The sequence below is a fragment of the Dendrobates tinctorius genome, unplaced genomic scaffold, assembly GCF_039654945.1.
Source record: "Dendrobates tinctorius isolate UK_male_01 unplaced genomic scaffold, ASM3965494v1 ptg000154l, whole genome shotgun sequence".
Lineage (NCBI taxonomy): Eukaryota > Metazoa > Chordata > Amphibia > Anura > Dendrobatidae > Dendrobates > Dendrobates tinctorius.
In genome coordinates, this window is record NW_027361821.1 from 17,926,046 (window position 1) to 17,945,237 (window position 19,192).

Consider the following 19,192-nt stretch of genomic DNA (forward strand, 5'->3'; position numbering starts at 1 on the left):
ATCTGATCTCAACCCAATTGAGTATGCATTTCACTTGTTAAAGACTAAACTTCAGACAGGCCCACAAACAAACAGCAACTGAAAACCACCGCAGTGAAGGCCTGGCAGAGCATCAAAAAGGAGGAAACACAGCGTCTGGTGATGTCCATGAGTTCAAGACTTCAGGCAGTCATTGCCAACAAAGGGTTTTCAACCAAGTACTAGAAATGAACATTTTTATTTTTCAATTATTTAATCTGTCCAATTACTTTTGGTCCCTTTAAAAACAGGGTGGCACATGTTAAGGAGCTGAAACTCCTAAACCCTTCATCCAGTTTTAATGTGGATACCCTGAAATGAAAGCTGAAAGTCTGAACTTCAAGTGCATCTGAATTGTTTTGTTTAAAATTCATTGTGGTAATAATGTCTAGAACCAAAATTAGAAAAATGTTGTCTCTATCCAAATATATATGGACCTAACTGTATAGCCTGATGACACATGTATAAAGAGGGATATGGGAGAGTCAGCTCACCATTGGAGTCTCTTCAGGAAAGCAGAATCCTCGCACGGAGCAACCCTGGTCCTGGGCATATATGAAAGCAATATAGAAAAAGATTTCTCCAGCATGGTAAAAGTAAAACTTCACATTTATTTATAACTCATTAAAAGGATATATCAAAAGCACACTGACCATGATTAAGACCTCACAGTTGAAACGCTTTGGTTGTTAGTCCCTCCTGATTCCATAGTGTGCTTTTGATAAACCCTTTTAATACGTTACAAATAAATGTGAAGTTTTACTTTTACCTCACTGGAGAAATCTATTTCTATATAGCCTGATGAGCCCCCATAATGAAATTTTAGGAATTGGACAAAAATTATTTTGTTGTCCACTGGTTTACACAAACAGTTTCTGCCATCTGTTGATATTTACATTCTCTTTAGTGCAAGAATACCCTCCAGCTACAGTTAAAGAGGAAAACTGACTTTTATTATATTTACTAGCTGAAGAGCCCGGCGCTGCCCGGGCATAGTAACTAACTGTGGTTAGTTATAGCAAATTATAATTATCCTCCATCCCATAGTCCCGTGCCCATATACCCATAATACATATCCTCCATCCCATAGGCCCATGCCCATATACCCATCATACATATCCTCCATCCCATAGTCCCGTGCCCATATACCCATCATACATATCCTCCATCCCATAGTCCCGTGCCCATATATCCGTCATACATATCCTCCATCCCATAGTCCCTCATACATATCCTCCATCCCATAGTCCCATGCCCATATACCCATCACACATCCTCCATCCCATAGTCAACCATTATGACATTATAATGAGCGGCGGGGCTTGCAACCTATGATGACATCTGCGTCGCCATGAAAACCATTATGACATCATAATGAGGGGCGGGGCTTGATACACACTCACTTTTTCCCCATTATGTAGATAGGGGCATTATGACATCATAATGAGGGGCGGGGCTTGATACGCACTCACTTTTTCCCCATTATGTAGATAGGGGCATTATGACATCATAATGAGGGGCGGGGCTTAACGCGCACACACTTTTTCCCCAGTATGTAGACAGGGGCAAAATTGTTTGGTGAATTGGAGCGCGGGATTAAAATTTCGCCTCACAACATAGCTTAGGACGCTCTCGGGGTCCAGACGTGTGACTGTGCCAAATTTTGTGGCTGTAGCTGCGACGGTGCGGATGCCAATCCCGGACACACATATATACATACATACACACACATTGAGCTTTATATATTAGATTGCTACAAAGAATACATTCACTGTATGGACTAAACTATTGGGACACCTACAAATTTTATGACCTCACATTCTAAAGCCATGGACATTAATATGGAGTAGGTCCTCCCCGGATTTTTGCTGCTACAAAAGCTTCCATTTTTTGGGGAAGGTTTTCTACAAGATTTTTTAGGTGTTATTGGATATATTTGCTCAGAAGAACATTTCTAAGTTCCCTGATGTTGGTGAGATTGCATGGTTTACAAACTCCATTTTAGTTCATCCGAAAGGAGTTGGAATATGGTTGAGATCTAGGCTCTATTTGATCAGTCATGTTCATTTGCACCAAACTCCACCAGCCATGGCTTTATGGACCTTGCTCTGTGCACTGCACACAATGCTGCTGGAACAGAAGAACGCCTTCCCCAAACAGTTCCTGCAAACTTGGAAACATACAATTGTTCAAAATGTCTTGATTTGTTGAGCCATTAAGATTTCACTTCACTGCAACAAAGGGACCTTTGCCAACCCCTGAAGGACAACCCCATTATTCCTCCTTCACCAAACTTTACACCTGGCACATTTTCTCCTGACATTCACCAAACACAGACTTTCTCCTACACCTCATTGGAGGACACAGAGACAGTGGGTGTTATGCTGCTGGCTACTAGGAGGACACTAAGTAAACTAGAAAAAAAGTTAGCTCCTCCCCTGCAGTATACACCCTCTCGCTGGCTGAGATTTCTCCAGTTCTTACTTAGTGTCTGTAGGAGGCACTTGGGTCTGGTTTCAGACCCCACCGTTATTTTATTTTATTTTTGAATTTTCTGTAAATTTTTATTTTTTTATTACAGGAGTGAAGGGAGCGACGGTTCATTTCTACGGCCCACTCTCCCCCGAACCAACAACAGGCAAGCACGTGGAGTAACCCTTCACGTACACTTTCCTGCGACGAATGGGGCTGTATTTCTCTGACGATGGTTCCACGGATACGAGGGCAAGCGCAACAGGAGTGCATGGAGAAGCGCTTTTTCGGATGCCCTGAACCAGCTCCAGAGCTCTCCATTCCCCTGCCCAGAGGGAGGATCGATTGAGCAATACCCCCCTGTAAAACCTCCTCCAGCTCTGCTACATCGCCTGGAGGATGAGAAAGACCCCAGACAGCGACAACTTGACTGAGCACAGGAGTGGAGGTATGGGGTCGGGTCCTTGTCCCTGGGAGAAGCGCTGACTTAGCGTCAGCGGCGGTACACTGGCGCCCGGTCGCGGGCCCCCCCCCCCAGCCGGCGCTTTCTGCGGGGAAGCCAGAAATTTAGCCCCCGGCTTTTTCTGCCAGCTAGGCCGCAATTTAAATAGTGCCGCCCTCGATAGCGCCACTCTCTCCCCGCCGCCGGCGCCTACCGCGGGTAGGCCAAAAATTTAGTCCCCGGCCTGCTAGGCCGCAATTTGAATAGTGCCGCCCGCGTTAATGTCACCACCCCCTCCTCTTGGCGCCTCTCATACTCAACGAGACGCGCAATTCTAATCTCGGGGGCCATGTCTGTTACCTCTGCTGCAGTTAACCTTTTCAGGAGCAGCCGAATACCGGGTGACGCCACAGGGCCACCGTTTTTTCCTCCCGGGGGGCATAATACAGGACCGTGGGTAAGCTGCATCTGCCCTCAGATTAAAGCTCAACCCCCTTCCCGGCACATTCCCTGCTGCTGCAGTCAGACTCTGCCGTTAACCCTTTCTGGAGCGCTATGCCTCACTGTAAGGAGGCTAAATGGGCTGCTAAGAAGCACGCTGCGTTTTTTTTTTTTCTACCGTGTGTACCACTTGCAGGTCGGCCTTACCCAGTGCACAAACTAACCAGTTATGCACGGACCGTGACCTGGCCTGCGCCCGAACAATGCCCCTCATAGCCGCTGCTGACGGGCCTCCTGTGTCTTGTACCCCTGAGTGGGCTGCGCCCCTGTCACGGTCGGTGGAGTCTCTGACCCACGCTATATTCTCCCTCCGGGAGGACTGTCTCTGGAAAAACGGACCCAGGGCACGTCCCCCAGTCACGTTCACGCCTCACCATCAGCGACTCCTGTCTCTCTCTCGCCCTCTCCTGAGGTTCACAGCAAACATGACTCTGAATTCGTATCTGTCGCGTCAGCCCCTCAGAATCCCCATCTCCTCAAAAGTTGCTTGATTCTCTTATAGAATCAGTCAACAGGATTCTGAAGTTAGATGAGGAAAATATTCCCGCTCCAGCACTCCCTATCTCATTTAAGGAACAAGCGTGTGCGCTGGTTATTTACCAGCCGTCCAGTTAGATAGGGATCGGCCACATAAGTGGTTCACTGGGCAAAAGTTTACTCTGGCTAAATGCCCTTTTGATCCAGACCTAATGAACGGTCGATTACAGTTCCTTCCTGTGGACCCTCCTGTACCGCGTCTTGCTTCTACAACGCTCCTATCTGTTTCTGAGGGTTCCTCAGTCAGAAACCCCTCCGATCGTCAAATTGGCTACCCTGCCCTTTCAATTTTTTGGAAGCTTCAGGAGCGGCGATTTTTTCAATCCTTCGCGGCAGTTTAGGTCACTAAGGCATGGCCGCTTGGACAGAAGTCCTGATTACTTTCTTCCTGGGGACCAATCTTCCTCCGGAGACAACCACTGTCGCCAGCCAGATGCTTCACGCAGCGGACTTTGTAGTAGACTCTTCTTTTGATGCCGCCAATTGCGCGGCTCAAGCTGCCGCTCATGCGATCTCCATTAGAAGAGCCCCAGGGCTCTGTGGCTGGTGGGCGCATGCCACATCTAAAAGATGACTTCTCCCCCCTTTTCAAGCGGGTCGTCTTTTTGGAGAGAGACTGGACCAGCTCATTTCTAATACTACCGGAGGGGAAAAAGTAAATTCCTTCCTCAACAAAGGGCTGTTCAGCTGTTTCGCAACCAACAGCCGACGCATTTTCGATCTTCTCGCAACAATTCCGGTTGGTCCTCCTCTACCTTCTCTTTCTGATCAGGTCGGTCTCCGCACGGAGACAGAGGCTCCCAGATCTCATAGAGACTTAACCGTTCTTGGAAACCCAGGCCTAGGGCTTCTGGATCTAGGGGCGCCAGATCTCATAGATCTACCCAATGACGACAAGTGGGTCAGGGAGCTGGTGTCCTCCGGATACAAGATAGAATTTTCTTCTCCCCCTCCAACTCGGTTTTTCCTTTCCTCTCCCCCCAAGAAAAAGACAAGAACCTTCCTTCGGGTTGTTCAGGCTCTGTTAAGGGTCGGAGTCGTCATTCCGGTCCCTCATGACGAAAGGTTCAGAGGATTATATTCAAACCTTTTTGTGTTTCCAAAAAAGGACGGGACGATGTCACCCATTCTGGATCTCAAACTGTTAAGTCAGTTTGTCAGGGTACGATGATTCCAAATGGAATTTCTCCGATCAGTTGTCTCTTCCATGGAAAAAAGTTCCTAGCATCCATCAACATCAAGGACGCTTACCTTCACATTCTGATCTGCCCGTCCCTCCAGTAGTTTCTGCGTTTTGCAATTCACAAGGAACACTGCCTGTTCGTTGTCTTGCCCTTCAGACTCGCCACCGCCCCCAGGATCTTTACAAAGGTCATGGCGGCTGTCATGGCCATTCTCCACTCTCGGGGAGTGGTGGTGTTACCGTATCCGGACGACCTGCTCATCAAGGGTCCGTCCCTTCCAACCTGCGAGGAATCCATGGATAACAGTAAATACACTTTCTCGCCTGGGGTGGAAGATAAACTTTGAAAAGTCTTTCCCAAAACCGGCTCAGCAGATTTCCCTTTTAGGGATGATCTTGGACACTTCCCACGGATTGGTCATTCTCCCTCCAGGAGAGACCCAAGCCTTACAACAGGCAGCGCGACTGTTTTCTCACTATTCGTTTCGGCATGAGAATTCTAGGAAAGTTGGTGTCAGCGATGGAAGCAGTTCCTTTTGCACAGTTCTACCTCTGTCCCTTACAACACGCATTGCTGTTAGCTTAGGACAAGTACCCGTTCTCCCTGGACCGTTGGATCCCTCTGTCCCTGCGGCTCAGGCAATCCCTCAGGTGGTAGACACTGAGGTGCTCCCTGAATCAAGGGAGGTCTTTTCTCCCAGTAAGATGGTTGGTAGTAACCACCGACGCAAGTCTCCTCGGCTGGGGAGCGGTCTTTCGTCGCCACACGGAACAGGGTCATTGGTGAACCCGAGAGTCAGCCTTCCCATCAACATTTTGGAGATGCAAGCGATCAGTTTAGCTCTACGGAGTTTCCACCGTCTCCTCGCAGGTTTCATCAAGTTCCAATCCGACAACGCCACGGCTGTAGCGTATATCAACCGCCAGGGAGGTATCCGGAGCAGGATGGCCGTGCACGAAGCAAGTCACATCCTCCATTGGGCCGAGCGTAGAAAATTGGCCGGTAGATTTTCTCAGTCGCCAAGGCATTGCACCAGGGAAGTGGTCTCTTCATCCGGAAGCCTTTCAACAGATTTGTCTTCATTGGTGGACTCCGGATGTGGATCTCAAGGCCTCAAGACTAAACAACAAGGTTCCTCGGTTCATTTCCCGATCGCGTGATCCATGCGCCATTGGAGTGGACGCCCTAGTTCTGCCATGGCAGCGGTTCCAGCTCCCATACATCTTCCCTCCTCTTCCCTTGCTTATGAGGGCCATTAAGAAGATCAGAGCAGAGGGAGTACCAGTGATCCTTGTCGCGCTAGGTTGGCCGTGCCGAGCATGGTATGCAGAACTAATAAAACTAGTTGCCGATGTCCCCTGGCAACTTCCAGATTGCATGGATCTACACTCGCAGGGCCCTTTTTTACCACTAGAACTCCGGGGCCCTGTCTTTGATGGCGTGGCCGTTGAATCCTGGATTTTAGCAAAGGCTGGGTTCTCTCACGACGTGATTTCCACCATGATTAGTGCTAGTAAGCCTGTGTCCATGTGCATCTATCACTGCACCTGGACAACCTTCTTTGCGTGGTGCCAAGGATCATGGTCGATCACCTCTGGTGTTATTCCATTGCGGTCATATTCGAATTCCTTCAATCTGGTTTAAAATCAGGCCTCGTGCTTAGCTCGCTCAAGGGCCAAATTTCGCCCTTGTCAGTGCTTTTCCGACGCAGAATTGCCACCAAACTTCAGGTCAAGACGTTCTTTCAGAGAGTTTTCCATGTGGCGCCCCCTTATAGAAGGCCATTGGAATCTTGGGACCTTAACCTGGTTCTTGGGGCCTTACAGGAGGCTCCTTTCGAACCGCTGCAGGACGTGTCACTGTCCGTCCTCTCTTGGAAGGTGGTTTTTCTAGTGGCAATTGCGTCAATCAGACGAGTTTTAGAATTGGCAGTTCTGTCCTGCCGTTCTCTATTCCTGAATTTTTCATCAGGAAAAGGTAGTTCTCTGGACGTCCCCGTCCTTCCTGCCCAATTTCGTCTCCTTTCATCTCAACGAGGAAATTGTTTTGCCTTTCCTTTTGTCCAGCGCCAGTCCATCGCATTGAGAAGGACCTCAACTCCCTGGATGTGGTTAGGGCGCTGAGACGGTACATCTCGCGGACGGCTCCCTTCCTCAAGTCAGATGCCCTGTTCATGCTTCCAGAGGGGCATAGGAAGGGTCTAGCCGTGTCAAAGCAATGCTAGCCAGGTGGATTCCCCTGGCGATTCAGTAGTTCTACTGTATCAGGAACGCGCCTGTCCCACTGGGGATTAAGGCGCACTCTAGCTGGTCAGTGGGCGCCTCTTCGGCCATTCGGCATCAGGCCTCGGCAGAACAGGTCTGCAAGGCTGCGATTTGTCCAGTCTGCATACTTTTAACAAAATATTACCAATTTCATTCTCAGGTCTGTCCGCAAGGCTGCGACTTGATCCAGCCTGCATACCTTAACAAACATTGCCTAATTCATTCTCAGGCCTCTGCGGATGCAGCCTGCAATCAGCAGTACCTCACTGTTGACTCAGTGGTACATGGGGTATTAGCAGATGTATGCTCCCCACCCAGGGACTGCTTTAGGACGTCCCACTGTCTCTGTGTCCCCCAATGAGGCGTAGGAGAAATATGGATTTTTGTGTACTCACCGTAAAATCCTTTTCTCCGAGCCAATCATTGGGGGGACACAGCACCCACCCTGTTTAGGTTAGCCTATTGGCTCACTGTAGCATTCTTTGGCTTTGACTTAGTTATGGTTATTATTGACTGTTTATGCTCCTACTGCTTTTTTCACTGAACTGGAGAAATGTCAGCCAGCGAGAGGGTGTATACTGCAGAGGAGGAGCTAACTTTTTTTCTGGTTTTCTTAGTGTCCTCCTAGTGGCCAGCAGCATAACACCCACTGTCTCTGTGTCCCCCAATGATTGGCTCGGAGAAAAGGATTTTACGGTGAGTACACAAAAATCCCTATTTTCCATCAGTTTGCCATATAGAAATGCGCAAATCATCACTCCATTGCTCCAGAGTCCAGTGGTGGCAGCTTTACAGCACTCCATGTGATGCTTGGTATTGTGCTTGGTGATGTAAAGCTTAAATACATCTGCAAGGCCATGAAGCTCCTGGTGCTCAGTTTTTCTGCTGATGTTCATATCAGAGAATGTTTGGACATTTTATGCTCTCAGCATATGGTAACACTGCTCTGTAACTTTACATGTTCCTCCCGCCTTGTGGCTGAGTTGCTGTGGTTTCTAATCGCTTCCAATTTTCCATTGTGCCACTTACAGATGATCATTGAATGATTAGGAAAGAACAAATGTCTTGGACTGACTTGTTACACCGATGGCTCCTATTAGAGGACCGCACCGGTGTCGGTGAGCACTTTAACTCATTCTTTCCCAAATGTTTGGCATGGTGAGGGTCTGGATTATAAAGTCTGTCTGAGGTCATTAGCGATGACTCGAACAGCTGATTTTTGTAAGTATGACAAATATACGCTGATTTGGTCTATACTTTGCACAATGTGATTTCCTTTCTATCTCAGCAATTTGGCCACACAGGTTTTGTGAAGAAATCAAGGTGCAGGATTGTTACCAGGAATTTCAAGGCCTCGTACTGGCAAAATTTTCAGCCCCCTCAAACCATCCACTGTCTGAACGCGCACTCATGGAAAAACTCCTCCACTCTTGCACCACTAATTCACCAATCACACATTAACAGTTCCCATCGAACACTATATTGCATACATAGCCATACTCTACAATAACCTATTAACCATTTCTTAAAATATCCAATACTCTCTTTAGGTATATTTTTCTTTATTTTAAAGGAATGTGTCACATACATTTTTTGAAATGACCAGTTGTACTGCCACATCAGACTAGACCACATATTACCACCATATAGTGACCAAATAATACAACATACAAGGAACAAATACTGCCACACCATGACCAGACCACATATTACCACCACATAGTGACCGAATACTACAATATTAATCATTAATAAAAAAATCCACAATACTAATATTCCCATAAGTGCCATTATACGCCGGAGCTTTGTACATATTATACAATTTATAGTGTCAGTGTACAGGTAATACAGAGATCACCAATGACATACACAGGAGCTCAGTATATAGTGTCAGTGTACAGGTAATACAGTGATCACCAGTGACATTGTGCACAGGAGCTCTGCATATAGTGTTAGTGTACAGGTAATACAGGGATCACCAGTAACATTATACAGAGGAGTTCTCTATGTAGTATACAGTGTATAGTGTCAATGTACAGGTAAGGCCTGTTTCACACATCCGTTTTTCTGCTCAGTCGAAATCCGCCAAAATGGCTGAAAATGGATCCATAGGCGGATTGAAAAAAACGGGTGGCACCGGACCGTTGTTTTGACGGATCCGTGTAAGGTAAAATTTTAAAGGGAGAGAGATTTTTTTTCAGCCGCCAGAACGGGGTTTAGGGTTAAATCTTTGTCAAAGGTAATTTGTCCAGGCATGCGCAGTGAAAAATGCAGATCCGGCCAGGCAAAAAAACGTTTCATGGTCCGTCCAGGCATGTCAGCGGTCGCCAAAATTTTAGCGGATCCGTGAAAAAACGGATCCAATGGATGACATCCGTCAAGATCCGCTGATAATGCAAGTCAATGGGAAAAAAACGGATCCGCCAAGAAAAATGGCGGATCCGTTTTTTTTTGCAAAACGGTGTATTTTGACTGATGGTGACTAACGGATGTGTGAAATAGGCCTAAGACACTGACTCACAAGTGACGTCTCTAGTCAGAGTCCTTCATCTTCGCCTTTCTTCATCGAACGCTGACTGCCATCACTTTTTCCAGCCAGGACTCGTCTCTCCAGAAAATCACTGTTATATAGAGCACCGCTTCCAGAGCACATTCCCCACTTTTTCCCCAACTTCTACACTTCTCAGCTGAATACAGACGTGCACCCACCATTAATATATAATTTGTTATTATGCAACCTACCATTCCAAATATAAATTGTAATCCATCACTGCGCCCACACTAACTATAAATAGCCACTTTCCCCACCCAATAAATATATAAATTAATTAGAACTTGTCCTCTTTCCCCCAATTCATTACCAGTCACACAACTGCATCCTCAACATCCCCCACTATGTACCTCCCACTCCCGATTCATTAAATTTACCTGCCCACCTCCTCCTCAATTCATTGTTATATCCTGTCTGTCCCATCCACTTCCTCAATTCATCATTATTTGGTCTCCCCATCCGCAGTACAGCATAATTTGCTGCCCCCACACTCAATACACCATTTACTCTCCCCCACCCCCAATTAATCATCATTTGTTGTTCCCCATCTCATACTCTCAATACATCATCTACTTTCCTCACCCTCATTTCATCATTTGCTGCCCCCACCCCAAATTCATCATTTTTGCTCCCCTGCCTTAGTACATCATCATTCAGTGTTCCCTGTTCCACACCCTCAACTCGTCATCATTTCCTCCCCACCCAAGCCCATTTAATTTATTTTATAAAAAAAAAAAATTGGATTTTTTTTTTCACACTTACCCCTCATACGATCCTATGCAGCTCCACTTCTGGTATCCTGGTGAGTGGCATGCGTACATGCTGTCACAAGAGATGGAGGGACTCCCTTGGAGCTGCATGGCCATTTCATGAAGCTCCGGGAAGGCTCCCTGTGCCAAGATGTGCATCACCGATGGCGGCGTGCCGGCACACAATGCTTTATTATACTCTGGGGCCCTATGAGCAGAAGCACAAGAGGGGGAGGCCTGGACTAGGTCTGGGGCCCCCCTCTTTTCTTATGCTCATGGGGCCCCATACAACAGTAATGGCTAGAAATCCTTTAATCGTTTTAGTGGGCAAAAGAGTTGTCATATTCTTTTCCTAAGTGCAGACAGTGTGTTGTACTCTGTGATGAAACCATTTCTCTTTCCTGACAGAGCTAATTGAATCCACGGATAAACTATTTGAGGAGGAGGAATTTGAGATCCTGACTGTATGATGAGGTGTCAAGTGTTGATCACCAGAGGAACGCTCATGACTGATGCAAGTGTTGCTAGCCAGAAAGTGCCTCACTCAGTGGAGAACAGAGCACAACACGGGGGCATAGGACTAATGGCAGAAGTTGTATGGAAACCTCCACTGGATAGAATCGCACCGCAGGTAGTTTACTGCCACATTCAATGTGTTCACGGAGGTGGTTATCAGACACTTGTGCTGAATGAAGCCGTTGCAGGACAATGTATTCTACAGTATATCAGTAGCAACAATGGTTGACTTGTCACTTTGCAATACCTAACCTAAAGCGTCTTACCGATGTTTTTTGTGTGTATTATTTAACACTTCCATGCTGGAAAAAAAATGTATGTTATTTTCTTGCAAAAATTGTAACCATTAATTGGGGTTTTTTATGTGTATATCATTGGCCTTTTTCCATGGAGGGAGTTCTGTGTTATGTCCTCTCTGGCAATGATGCAATTTTTACTAGAATCTGTGAGGATCCAGCCAGCAATTCTGTATTATATTTTTACGTGCCGTGTCTGAATGGTATCTAATATTCACGTCTGTTTTATTTTATTTTTTTTTTATAGCTTTAGCATTTTGTAAAATGTACTGACAATCACTTATTGCACTCATGCCAAGCCACTTACACCAATCCATAGCAATATCCATCATTTGTGAATGAAGCCATCATAGATGTGACTGAGGGATACACCAAATGCCTTTTATTTTAGTGCATCCATTCAGCAGCAAAAAGACAGGCTTTTCTTTATGGGTGTACTCAAAGCATACCATTGGTCTACACACAGAGATGGGGGCCATTTTTGAAGTTAATCAATGGAACAACATACATACTGTATCCTCTGTATAAATTGTTAAAGGGGTTTCCTCAAGAGCTCTCTGCAGGGGCGCACCTTTCCCCTTCCTCCCCAGCTGTCTGCTGCCAGGGTGGGATGCACTCCTGATTGACAGATCAGGCATACAGCATGGGTAAACCACTGGCCTGAACTGTGCTCTCTCCCATGCCTTTTCAGCATCGGGGAAGAGCAAAGGTACTGAAAGTTGCTGGATCCTGCAGCCAACTTCTGAGCAGTGCTTACAGGCTCTATAAAAAAAAAGCTTGCAAGCGCTGCACTCCTTGGTAATGAGATGGCCAAGTTGAATAGACTGCTTAGAAATCCCTCTGTTATAAATAAATTGCAAAGTTGCTTGTTTTTCCAAGTGCTTTGCAATGTTACAGATTTTAATATGAGAAAACTCCTTTTAAATGCTCGTCTTCTGCAGAATCGAATATTGACCTTGAAACAGTAGGATCTTCTGCACTTTTTATATAGCTAGATTTTCAAGCATTATGCTGGTGCAATAATGTGGAAAAGGTTGACTTATAGGACGTGAAGAGGTAAGCAGACAGTGTTTTTTTTTTTACTTTTGATTACATGATAAATCTGCTGCACTCAGGTTCGGTTACTTATTATGCATGAATAAAGGAATTGTATATTGTACACAAGGTGTCTTACATGTGAATTCAATAGGAATATCGTTTGAGAGAAGTGTAACTGGTGAGGGCCTAAAATGAAGCATCATGTGGTGAAACCAGAAGGGTCGTTAATGGGGGCAAGAGGTGGCCTGGGCCACTCCAGTTTACTCACTTTTTTGCAAACATTTTCTTTGCTGTCATCAGTCAGACTTTTTCTCAGAGGAGGAACCGTAGTAAGTAATTTGGTGTCCATTGGGGTTCAGTTATGTATCCGTTTTTATAAGGGATGAAAAAGCGCATTATACATAACTTTTTTTTTTTTCAATACTAAAAACTGACACCTATGGAATGAAATTCACTCATGAAAATGGATCTGTATTGTTGGTTCAATTTTTATGGTAATTGTGAAACAGTGACTGATCGCCGCCGTATGCCTGTTTCACACCACGCTTTTTGTGGAGTACTTGACGTATTCGTTTGTACTATAAAATAAAAAGTATTTAAATGGATACAGTTGTATTTAGCTAGAATATAATGGGAATAACGAACGTCACATGGGTATCTGTTTGACGTACGTTTGTGTACTTGTTTTTTGCAACCTTTAAACAAAAACAGATCAAAATGAACGTGTCTGCTGCACTTTTCATCCTGTAGATCCGTTTTTATAACATCGCAGCCTATGGAAGGCTGATGCAAATATATTGTCATATGTTTGCATCAGTTTTTACTCTGTCGCCTAATTGGGGGACACAGAACCGTGGGTGTTATGCTGCTGTCCACTAGGAGGCGACACTATGCATAATCTGAAAAAGATTAACTTTGGCTCCTCCTCTGCAGTATACACCCCTGGACGGCGTCAGCCTTCTTCAGTTTTTGCTTAGTGTCGCAAGGAGGCACACCTTTTTTTTCTTCCGTTTTTCCTTTTTTCGTCCGGAAATACAGATGAAGAAAAGTGGGTCTCCAGCGAGACTCCCGGCATGGCTCCCTCCTCGGTCCCCTATCAGGGGTACCCAGTTGAGGTCGAGGTGGCTATTCCCCATGTCGCTCCCTCCCCAGTCCCTCGGGTCCTGGTTCGAGGTCGAGACCCCCCTCCTTCCCCAACCCCTTTAAGGGGTCTGGGTTGAGGTTGAGGCGAGGATGAAGACCCCCTGACGGTGACAGACGCACCCTCCCTAATCCCCCGCAGGGGGCATTAGGTTGAGACGCCTCAGGTAGGGTCGGAGATCAGGCAGCATTCCGCAGCTTCCAGGGACCCCAGGCCGGCTGAGGGATCCTGTTGGGGCCGGGGGAGGGTGCGGACTGGATGGCACAGCAGAGACAGGGCTTTTCTGCATCCCTGTCTCTGCAACAGCAGCGGCTCCATAGCGCTTCAGGGGCCCCCCATATAGAAACCGCTACCCCTGCTACCCCCACCGCTATCCAGTCGACCATTCTGGGGGGGTCCGGTACAAATCCGCCCCCCCCCGGACTACCGCGCCGCTCTGGAGCCCTCCTGGGCATCAGGCCTCTAATTTAGACCGCGGCTTCGGCCTAGCCGAAGCCGCCGCCTTTTCCCCGCCCCCGGCCCGCCCCCCGGATGACCAAAATGACACGCTGGAGTGTCATAGAAGGGGCGGATTGAGGCAGAAAGGTCGCGTTTTTACACACCGCAGCGCGCCCTTTTCAGCTCTCCGCCCCCTCCTCCCTCTCCTCAGAGTCCCGGTGGCCATTTTTTCTGGATGAGATCCAGGAGAGGAGCATCACAGCGGTCTCCGGGGGGCACAGAACTGGGATCTGTCGGCGCTGGACCTAGGGGCACACCGGTGGGGTAAGCTCACAGCTGGGTTCTCATACTCAGCTGTGAATCTATACTTCCTATAAGGCTCTCTGTGGGTTCCCTCTGCGTAGCCACCCCTGTACGATTCCTTATAGCCAGCCTCTGTGCACTATGCCGGGCTCAAGGAAGAGAACCAGGCAGGAATGTTTCTATGCATTCTGCACAGCCTGCAAAGCCACGCTCCCTAGTGGCAGCACGTATCCGCACTGCCAGGACTGCATCCAGAACTCTGGGTCAGAATCCCAGGGAGTCCCTACTGACGCTTCAGTGTCACAGGCCACGCCGGAATGGGCAACTCAGATGTCTCAGTCTATGTCACAGTCCATAGACAACCTAACTGCCACATTGCTGCAAGCTCTGCAGAGTCGGGCCCTGGCTATGGACGGTACACAGCAAACGGACAGCTTGTCTCAGGAACATGCTGCTTCCGACGCTCACAGACGTAAGCGGACCCACAGGTCTCGATCACCTGAGTCGCACTATAGCACAAGGTCGTCCCCCTCCAGGGAGAGACAGCGTCATTCCAGGTCTCCTGGGCAGTCCCCTGCCACAGACAGACAGTGCAATTTACCACAGGGATCCCCCACCACAGAAGACCCCCACCTCAGGTCGCCCTCCAGGGATCTCCTTAGCGAGGCACAAGATTCGGAGGGCATCTGTGACTCCGACTCAGATAACGAAACGGTCAGATCCGTGGTACCTTCTCCCCCTAGCAATACAGCGCTAGTTGAGGACATAATTTCTGCCATTCATCGGGTGCTAAAAATTCCAGAGTCGGCCCCGGAAGTCCCAGAACATAGGATTTGCTTCGAAAGTGTTCAGAAACCACCTAAGGTCTTCCCTAATAACGATGAGTTTGAGAAAATACTTACCAAACAGTTTGCGCAGCCTGAGAAAAAATTCGCTAATCGCAAATATTTGGAAGCGAAGTACCCCTTCCCACAGAAAGACACCAAACAATGGACAGATCCACCTGAAGTGGACCCTCCGGTTTCTAGGCTAGCAGCGCAGACTTTACTCTCTCTGCCGGATAGCTCAACCCTCAGGGACGCAGCAGACCGGCAAGTAGAACGCATGGCTCGTTCTATTTTCGAAGCGGCAGGCACCTCTCTGGGCCCTGCGTTTGCTTCAGTTTGGGCAGCCAAGGCCATCCTGGCTTGGGCAAAAAAACTACAGGAGGGTCTTCAGGCTTCAAATCCTGAGCTCTCGGACCAAGCGGTCCAGATAGCAGTGGTAGCAGACTACATGATTCATGCAGCCCTGGATTCCGCCAGAGGTGTACCGGGAATAGCATCAAACGCCATCACGATCCGACGCATCCTCTGGCTGCGACAATGGAAAGCGGATGCGGCCTCAAAGAAGTCCCTCACGCGACTTCCGTATTTTACTGGGAGGCTTTTCGGCGAAAAGTTGGACACCATGATTGCCAATGCCACTGGGGGTAAGAGTACCTCTCTCCCTCAACTAAAACCGAAACGCACGTTTAAACGAAGAAACCAGACGCGATTCCGATCCTTTCGGAATTCCTCGGGCTGGTCCGTATCGCGCCCAGTGCAAAACCGTAACCGTTCTCCACGCAGGGACAACCCACGGACGCAGCAGTGACCGGACAGGGCTTGGCAGTCGAAAGCAGGCCAAGCGAAACCCAAGGGAGGAAAACCTCAGAACTTCGCTTCATCATGACTCGCGACCTCCGGAAGACACCCCACCAGTAGGCGGCCGACTTTTACTCTTTCAGCAAGTCTGGCTACCTATTACAGAAGACAGGTGGGTCAGGGAAATAGTGTCTTCCGGATACAAGATAGAGTTCACTTCCGTTCCACCGAACCGGTTCTTCCTTTCTATTCCTCCAACACCACCAGAAAAGGCTCGTGCTTTCCACCAAGCGGTTTCCTCTCTCCTTCAATCAGGAGTTGTGGTGCCGGTTCCCGCGAACGAGAGATTCCGAGGATTCTACTCAAATTTGTTCGTAGTCCCCAAGAAAGGAGGCGGCGTCCGACCCATTCTGGACCTAAAACAGCTCAACAATTACGTACGGGTCCGTCATTTCCGCATGGAGTCCCTCCGGTCCATCATTGCATCCATGGACCAGGGAGAATACCTCGCCTCCATAGACATACAGGATGCGTACCTCCACATACCAATTGCTCCCGCCCACCAAAGGTTTCTCAGGTTCGCGGTCAACCAAAATCACTACCAGTTTGTCGCCCTTCCGTTCGGACTTGCCACGGCTCCAAGAACGTTCACCAAAGTGATGGCGGCCACCATGGACGTCCTGCACTCAAGAGGCATTCTAGTCGTCCCGTACCTGGACGACCTCCTCATCAAGTCTCCCACTTTCAAGGACTGCGAGGTCAGTGTCTCAATCACACTAGACACTCTGAGTCGCCTGGGATGGCTAAGTCAACCTACAGAAATCGTCGACTGTCCCAACTCGGACTCTAACATTCCTGGGAATGGTATTCGACACCGCCAGGGGCCTGGTACTCCTTCCCAAGGACAAGACACTGGCCATCCGTCTGGGAGTTCGCACACTCCTTCGCAGTCCTCCTCGATCTCTCCGGTTTGCCATGAGAGTCCTAGGCCGGATGGCAGCAGCAATAGAGGCAGTGCCATTTGCCCAGTTTCACCTCAGGGTCCTTCAACTAGCCATACTCAGGTCTTGGGACAGGAACCCCTTCTCCCTCGACAGGGAGTTCAGGTTGACGTCATCAACCAGGAGGTCCCTGCATTGGTGGCTCAAACCAACCTCGCTTACACGAGGGAAGCCATTCCTCTCAGGACAATGGAAGATCCTGACTACCGATGCAAGCCTGACAGGCTGGGGGGCGGTGCACCTACATCACAGGGCACAGGGCAAGTGGTCACCGAGGGAAGTGACATTGCCCATCAATGTTCTGGAAATCAGGGCCATCCTCTTGGCACTGAGAGCCTTTCATCACTTGCTTGCAGCCTCACACATACGGATACAGTCGGACAATGCCACGGCTGTGGCATACGTGAACCACCAAGGCGGGACCCACAGCGCCCAGGCGATGAGAGAAGTGGCTCATATCCTCCGCTGGGCGGAAGACACGAGGTCGGTACTTTCTGCGGTACACATTCCGGGTGTAGAAAACTGGGAAGCCGACTTCCTCAGCAGGCAAGGAATGGACTCGGGGGAGTGGTCTCTCCATCCCGAGATTTTTTTACCAGATCTGTCAATGCTGGGGAACCCCGGAGGTGGACCTAATGGCATCCCATCTCAATACCAAGGTCCCCAATTTCATGGCCAGGACACACGACCCGCGGTCGCTCGGAGCGGATGCCCTGGTCCAGGACTGGTCCCAGTTCCGACTCCTGTACATTTTTCCACCCCTCCCACTAATCGCCAGGGTCGTGAGGAAGATCAAGCAAGAGGGAGTTCCGACCATCCTCATCGCGCCAGACTGGCCCAGACGTACATGGTACGCCGACATCGTCCAACTTACAGCAGACGTCCCCTGGCGTCTACCCGACCGTCACGACCTTCTGTCTCAAGGTCCGTTCTTCCACCAGAATTCAGGGGCTCTCAATTTGACGGCATGGCCCTTGAAACCTGGATTCTAACCCAGGCAGGTTTTTCACCGGCAGTCATTGCAACTATGATCAGGGCAAGGAAGCCTGCCTCCGCCAAGCTCTATTATCGCACCTGGAGAGCTTTCTTTTCTTGGTGCGAATCTCATGGACAAGTCCCACTCCCTTATTCCCTCCCGAAGGTACTAGGTTTTCTTCAATCGGGCCTAGATGCCAAGCTATCCTTAAGTTCGCTTAAGAGTCAGGTGTCGGCGCTTTCAGTCCTTTTTCAAAAGCGCATTGCTATTAAACCGCAAGTAAGGACTTTCATCCAGGGAGTTTCCCGATTGGTTCCTCCCTACAAACGTCCGCTGGATACGTGGGACCTCAATCTGGTCCTGACAGCATTGCAAGCTTCACCCTTCGAACCTCTTAGAGGAGTTCCACTCTCCATTCTGTCTCAGAAAGTGGTTTTTCTAGTGGCGATCACCTCGTTACGCAGAGTGTCGGAATTGTCAGCACTTTCCTGCAGACGGCCTTTCCTAGCCTTTCACCAGGACAAGGTGGTTCTCCGCACGGTACCATCCTTCCTTCCGAAGGTTGTGTCCAACTTTCACCTCAATGAGGAGATTTCACTGCCTTCCCTTTGCCCAGTTCCGGTTCATAGAGTGGAGAAGGCTCTGCATACGCTTGACCTCGTCAGAGCATTGCGGATTTACGTGTCCAGGACTGCACCTTTCTGGAAATCTGATTCCCTCTTCATTCTTCCGGAAGGTAGTCGCAAGGGGTTGCCGGCTTCCAAGGCTACCCTTGCCAGGTGGATCAAGTCCACCATACATGAGGCCTACCGACTTAACAGTTCCTCTCTTCCGGCCGGTATCACGACACACTCTACACGGGCAGTAGGGGCCTCCTGGGCCATTCGGCATCAGGCTTCGGCACAACAAGTGTGTAAGGCGGCCACTTGGACTAGCCTACACACGTTTACGAAACACTACAGTGTTCATACCCAGTCCTCAGCGGATGCGAGCCTAGGTAGACTGGTTCTGCAGGCGGCAGTACCCCAAGTCTAGGGAACTGTCAACACAATATTTGTCCACTGCTTCCCACCCAGGGACTGCTTTGGGACGTCCCACGGTTCTGTGTCCCCCAATTAGGCGACAGAGTAAAGGAGATTT

The 19,192-nt window shown here is 48.7% G+C and overlaps 1 protein-coding gene across 1 annotated transcript in view; it reads left to right on the top strand.

Moving 5' to 3' along the window:
- Positions 1-12,694, top strand: part of ATG4A (autophagy related 4A cysteine peptidase) — a 97,325-nt gene extending 84,631 nt beyond the window's left edge. Inside the window, exon 13 of the mRNA XM_073547640.1 lies at positions 11,127-12,694. Coding sequence (XP_073403741.1) covers positions 11,127-11,188 — 62 coding nt within the window. The 3' untranslated portion in view covers positions 11,189-12,694. The remainder of the gene's footprint in view (positions 1-11,126) is intronic.
- Positions 12,695-19,192: the final 6,498 nt, after the last annotated feature.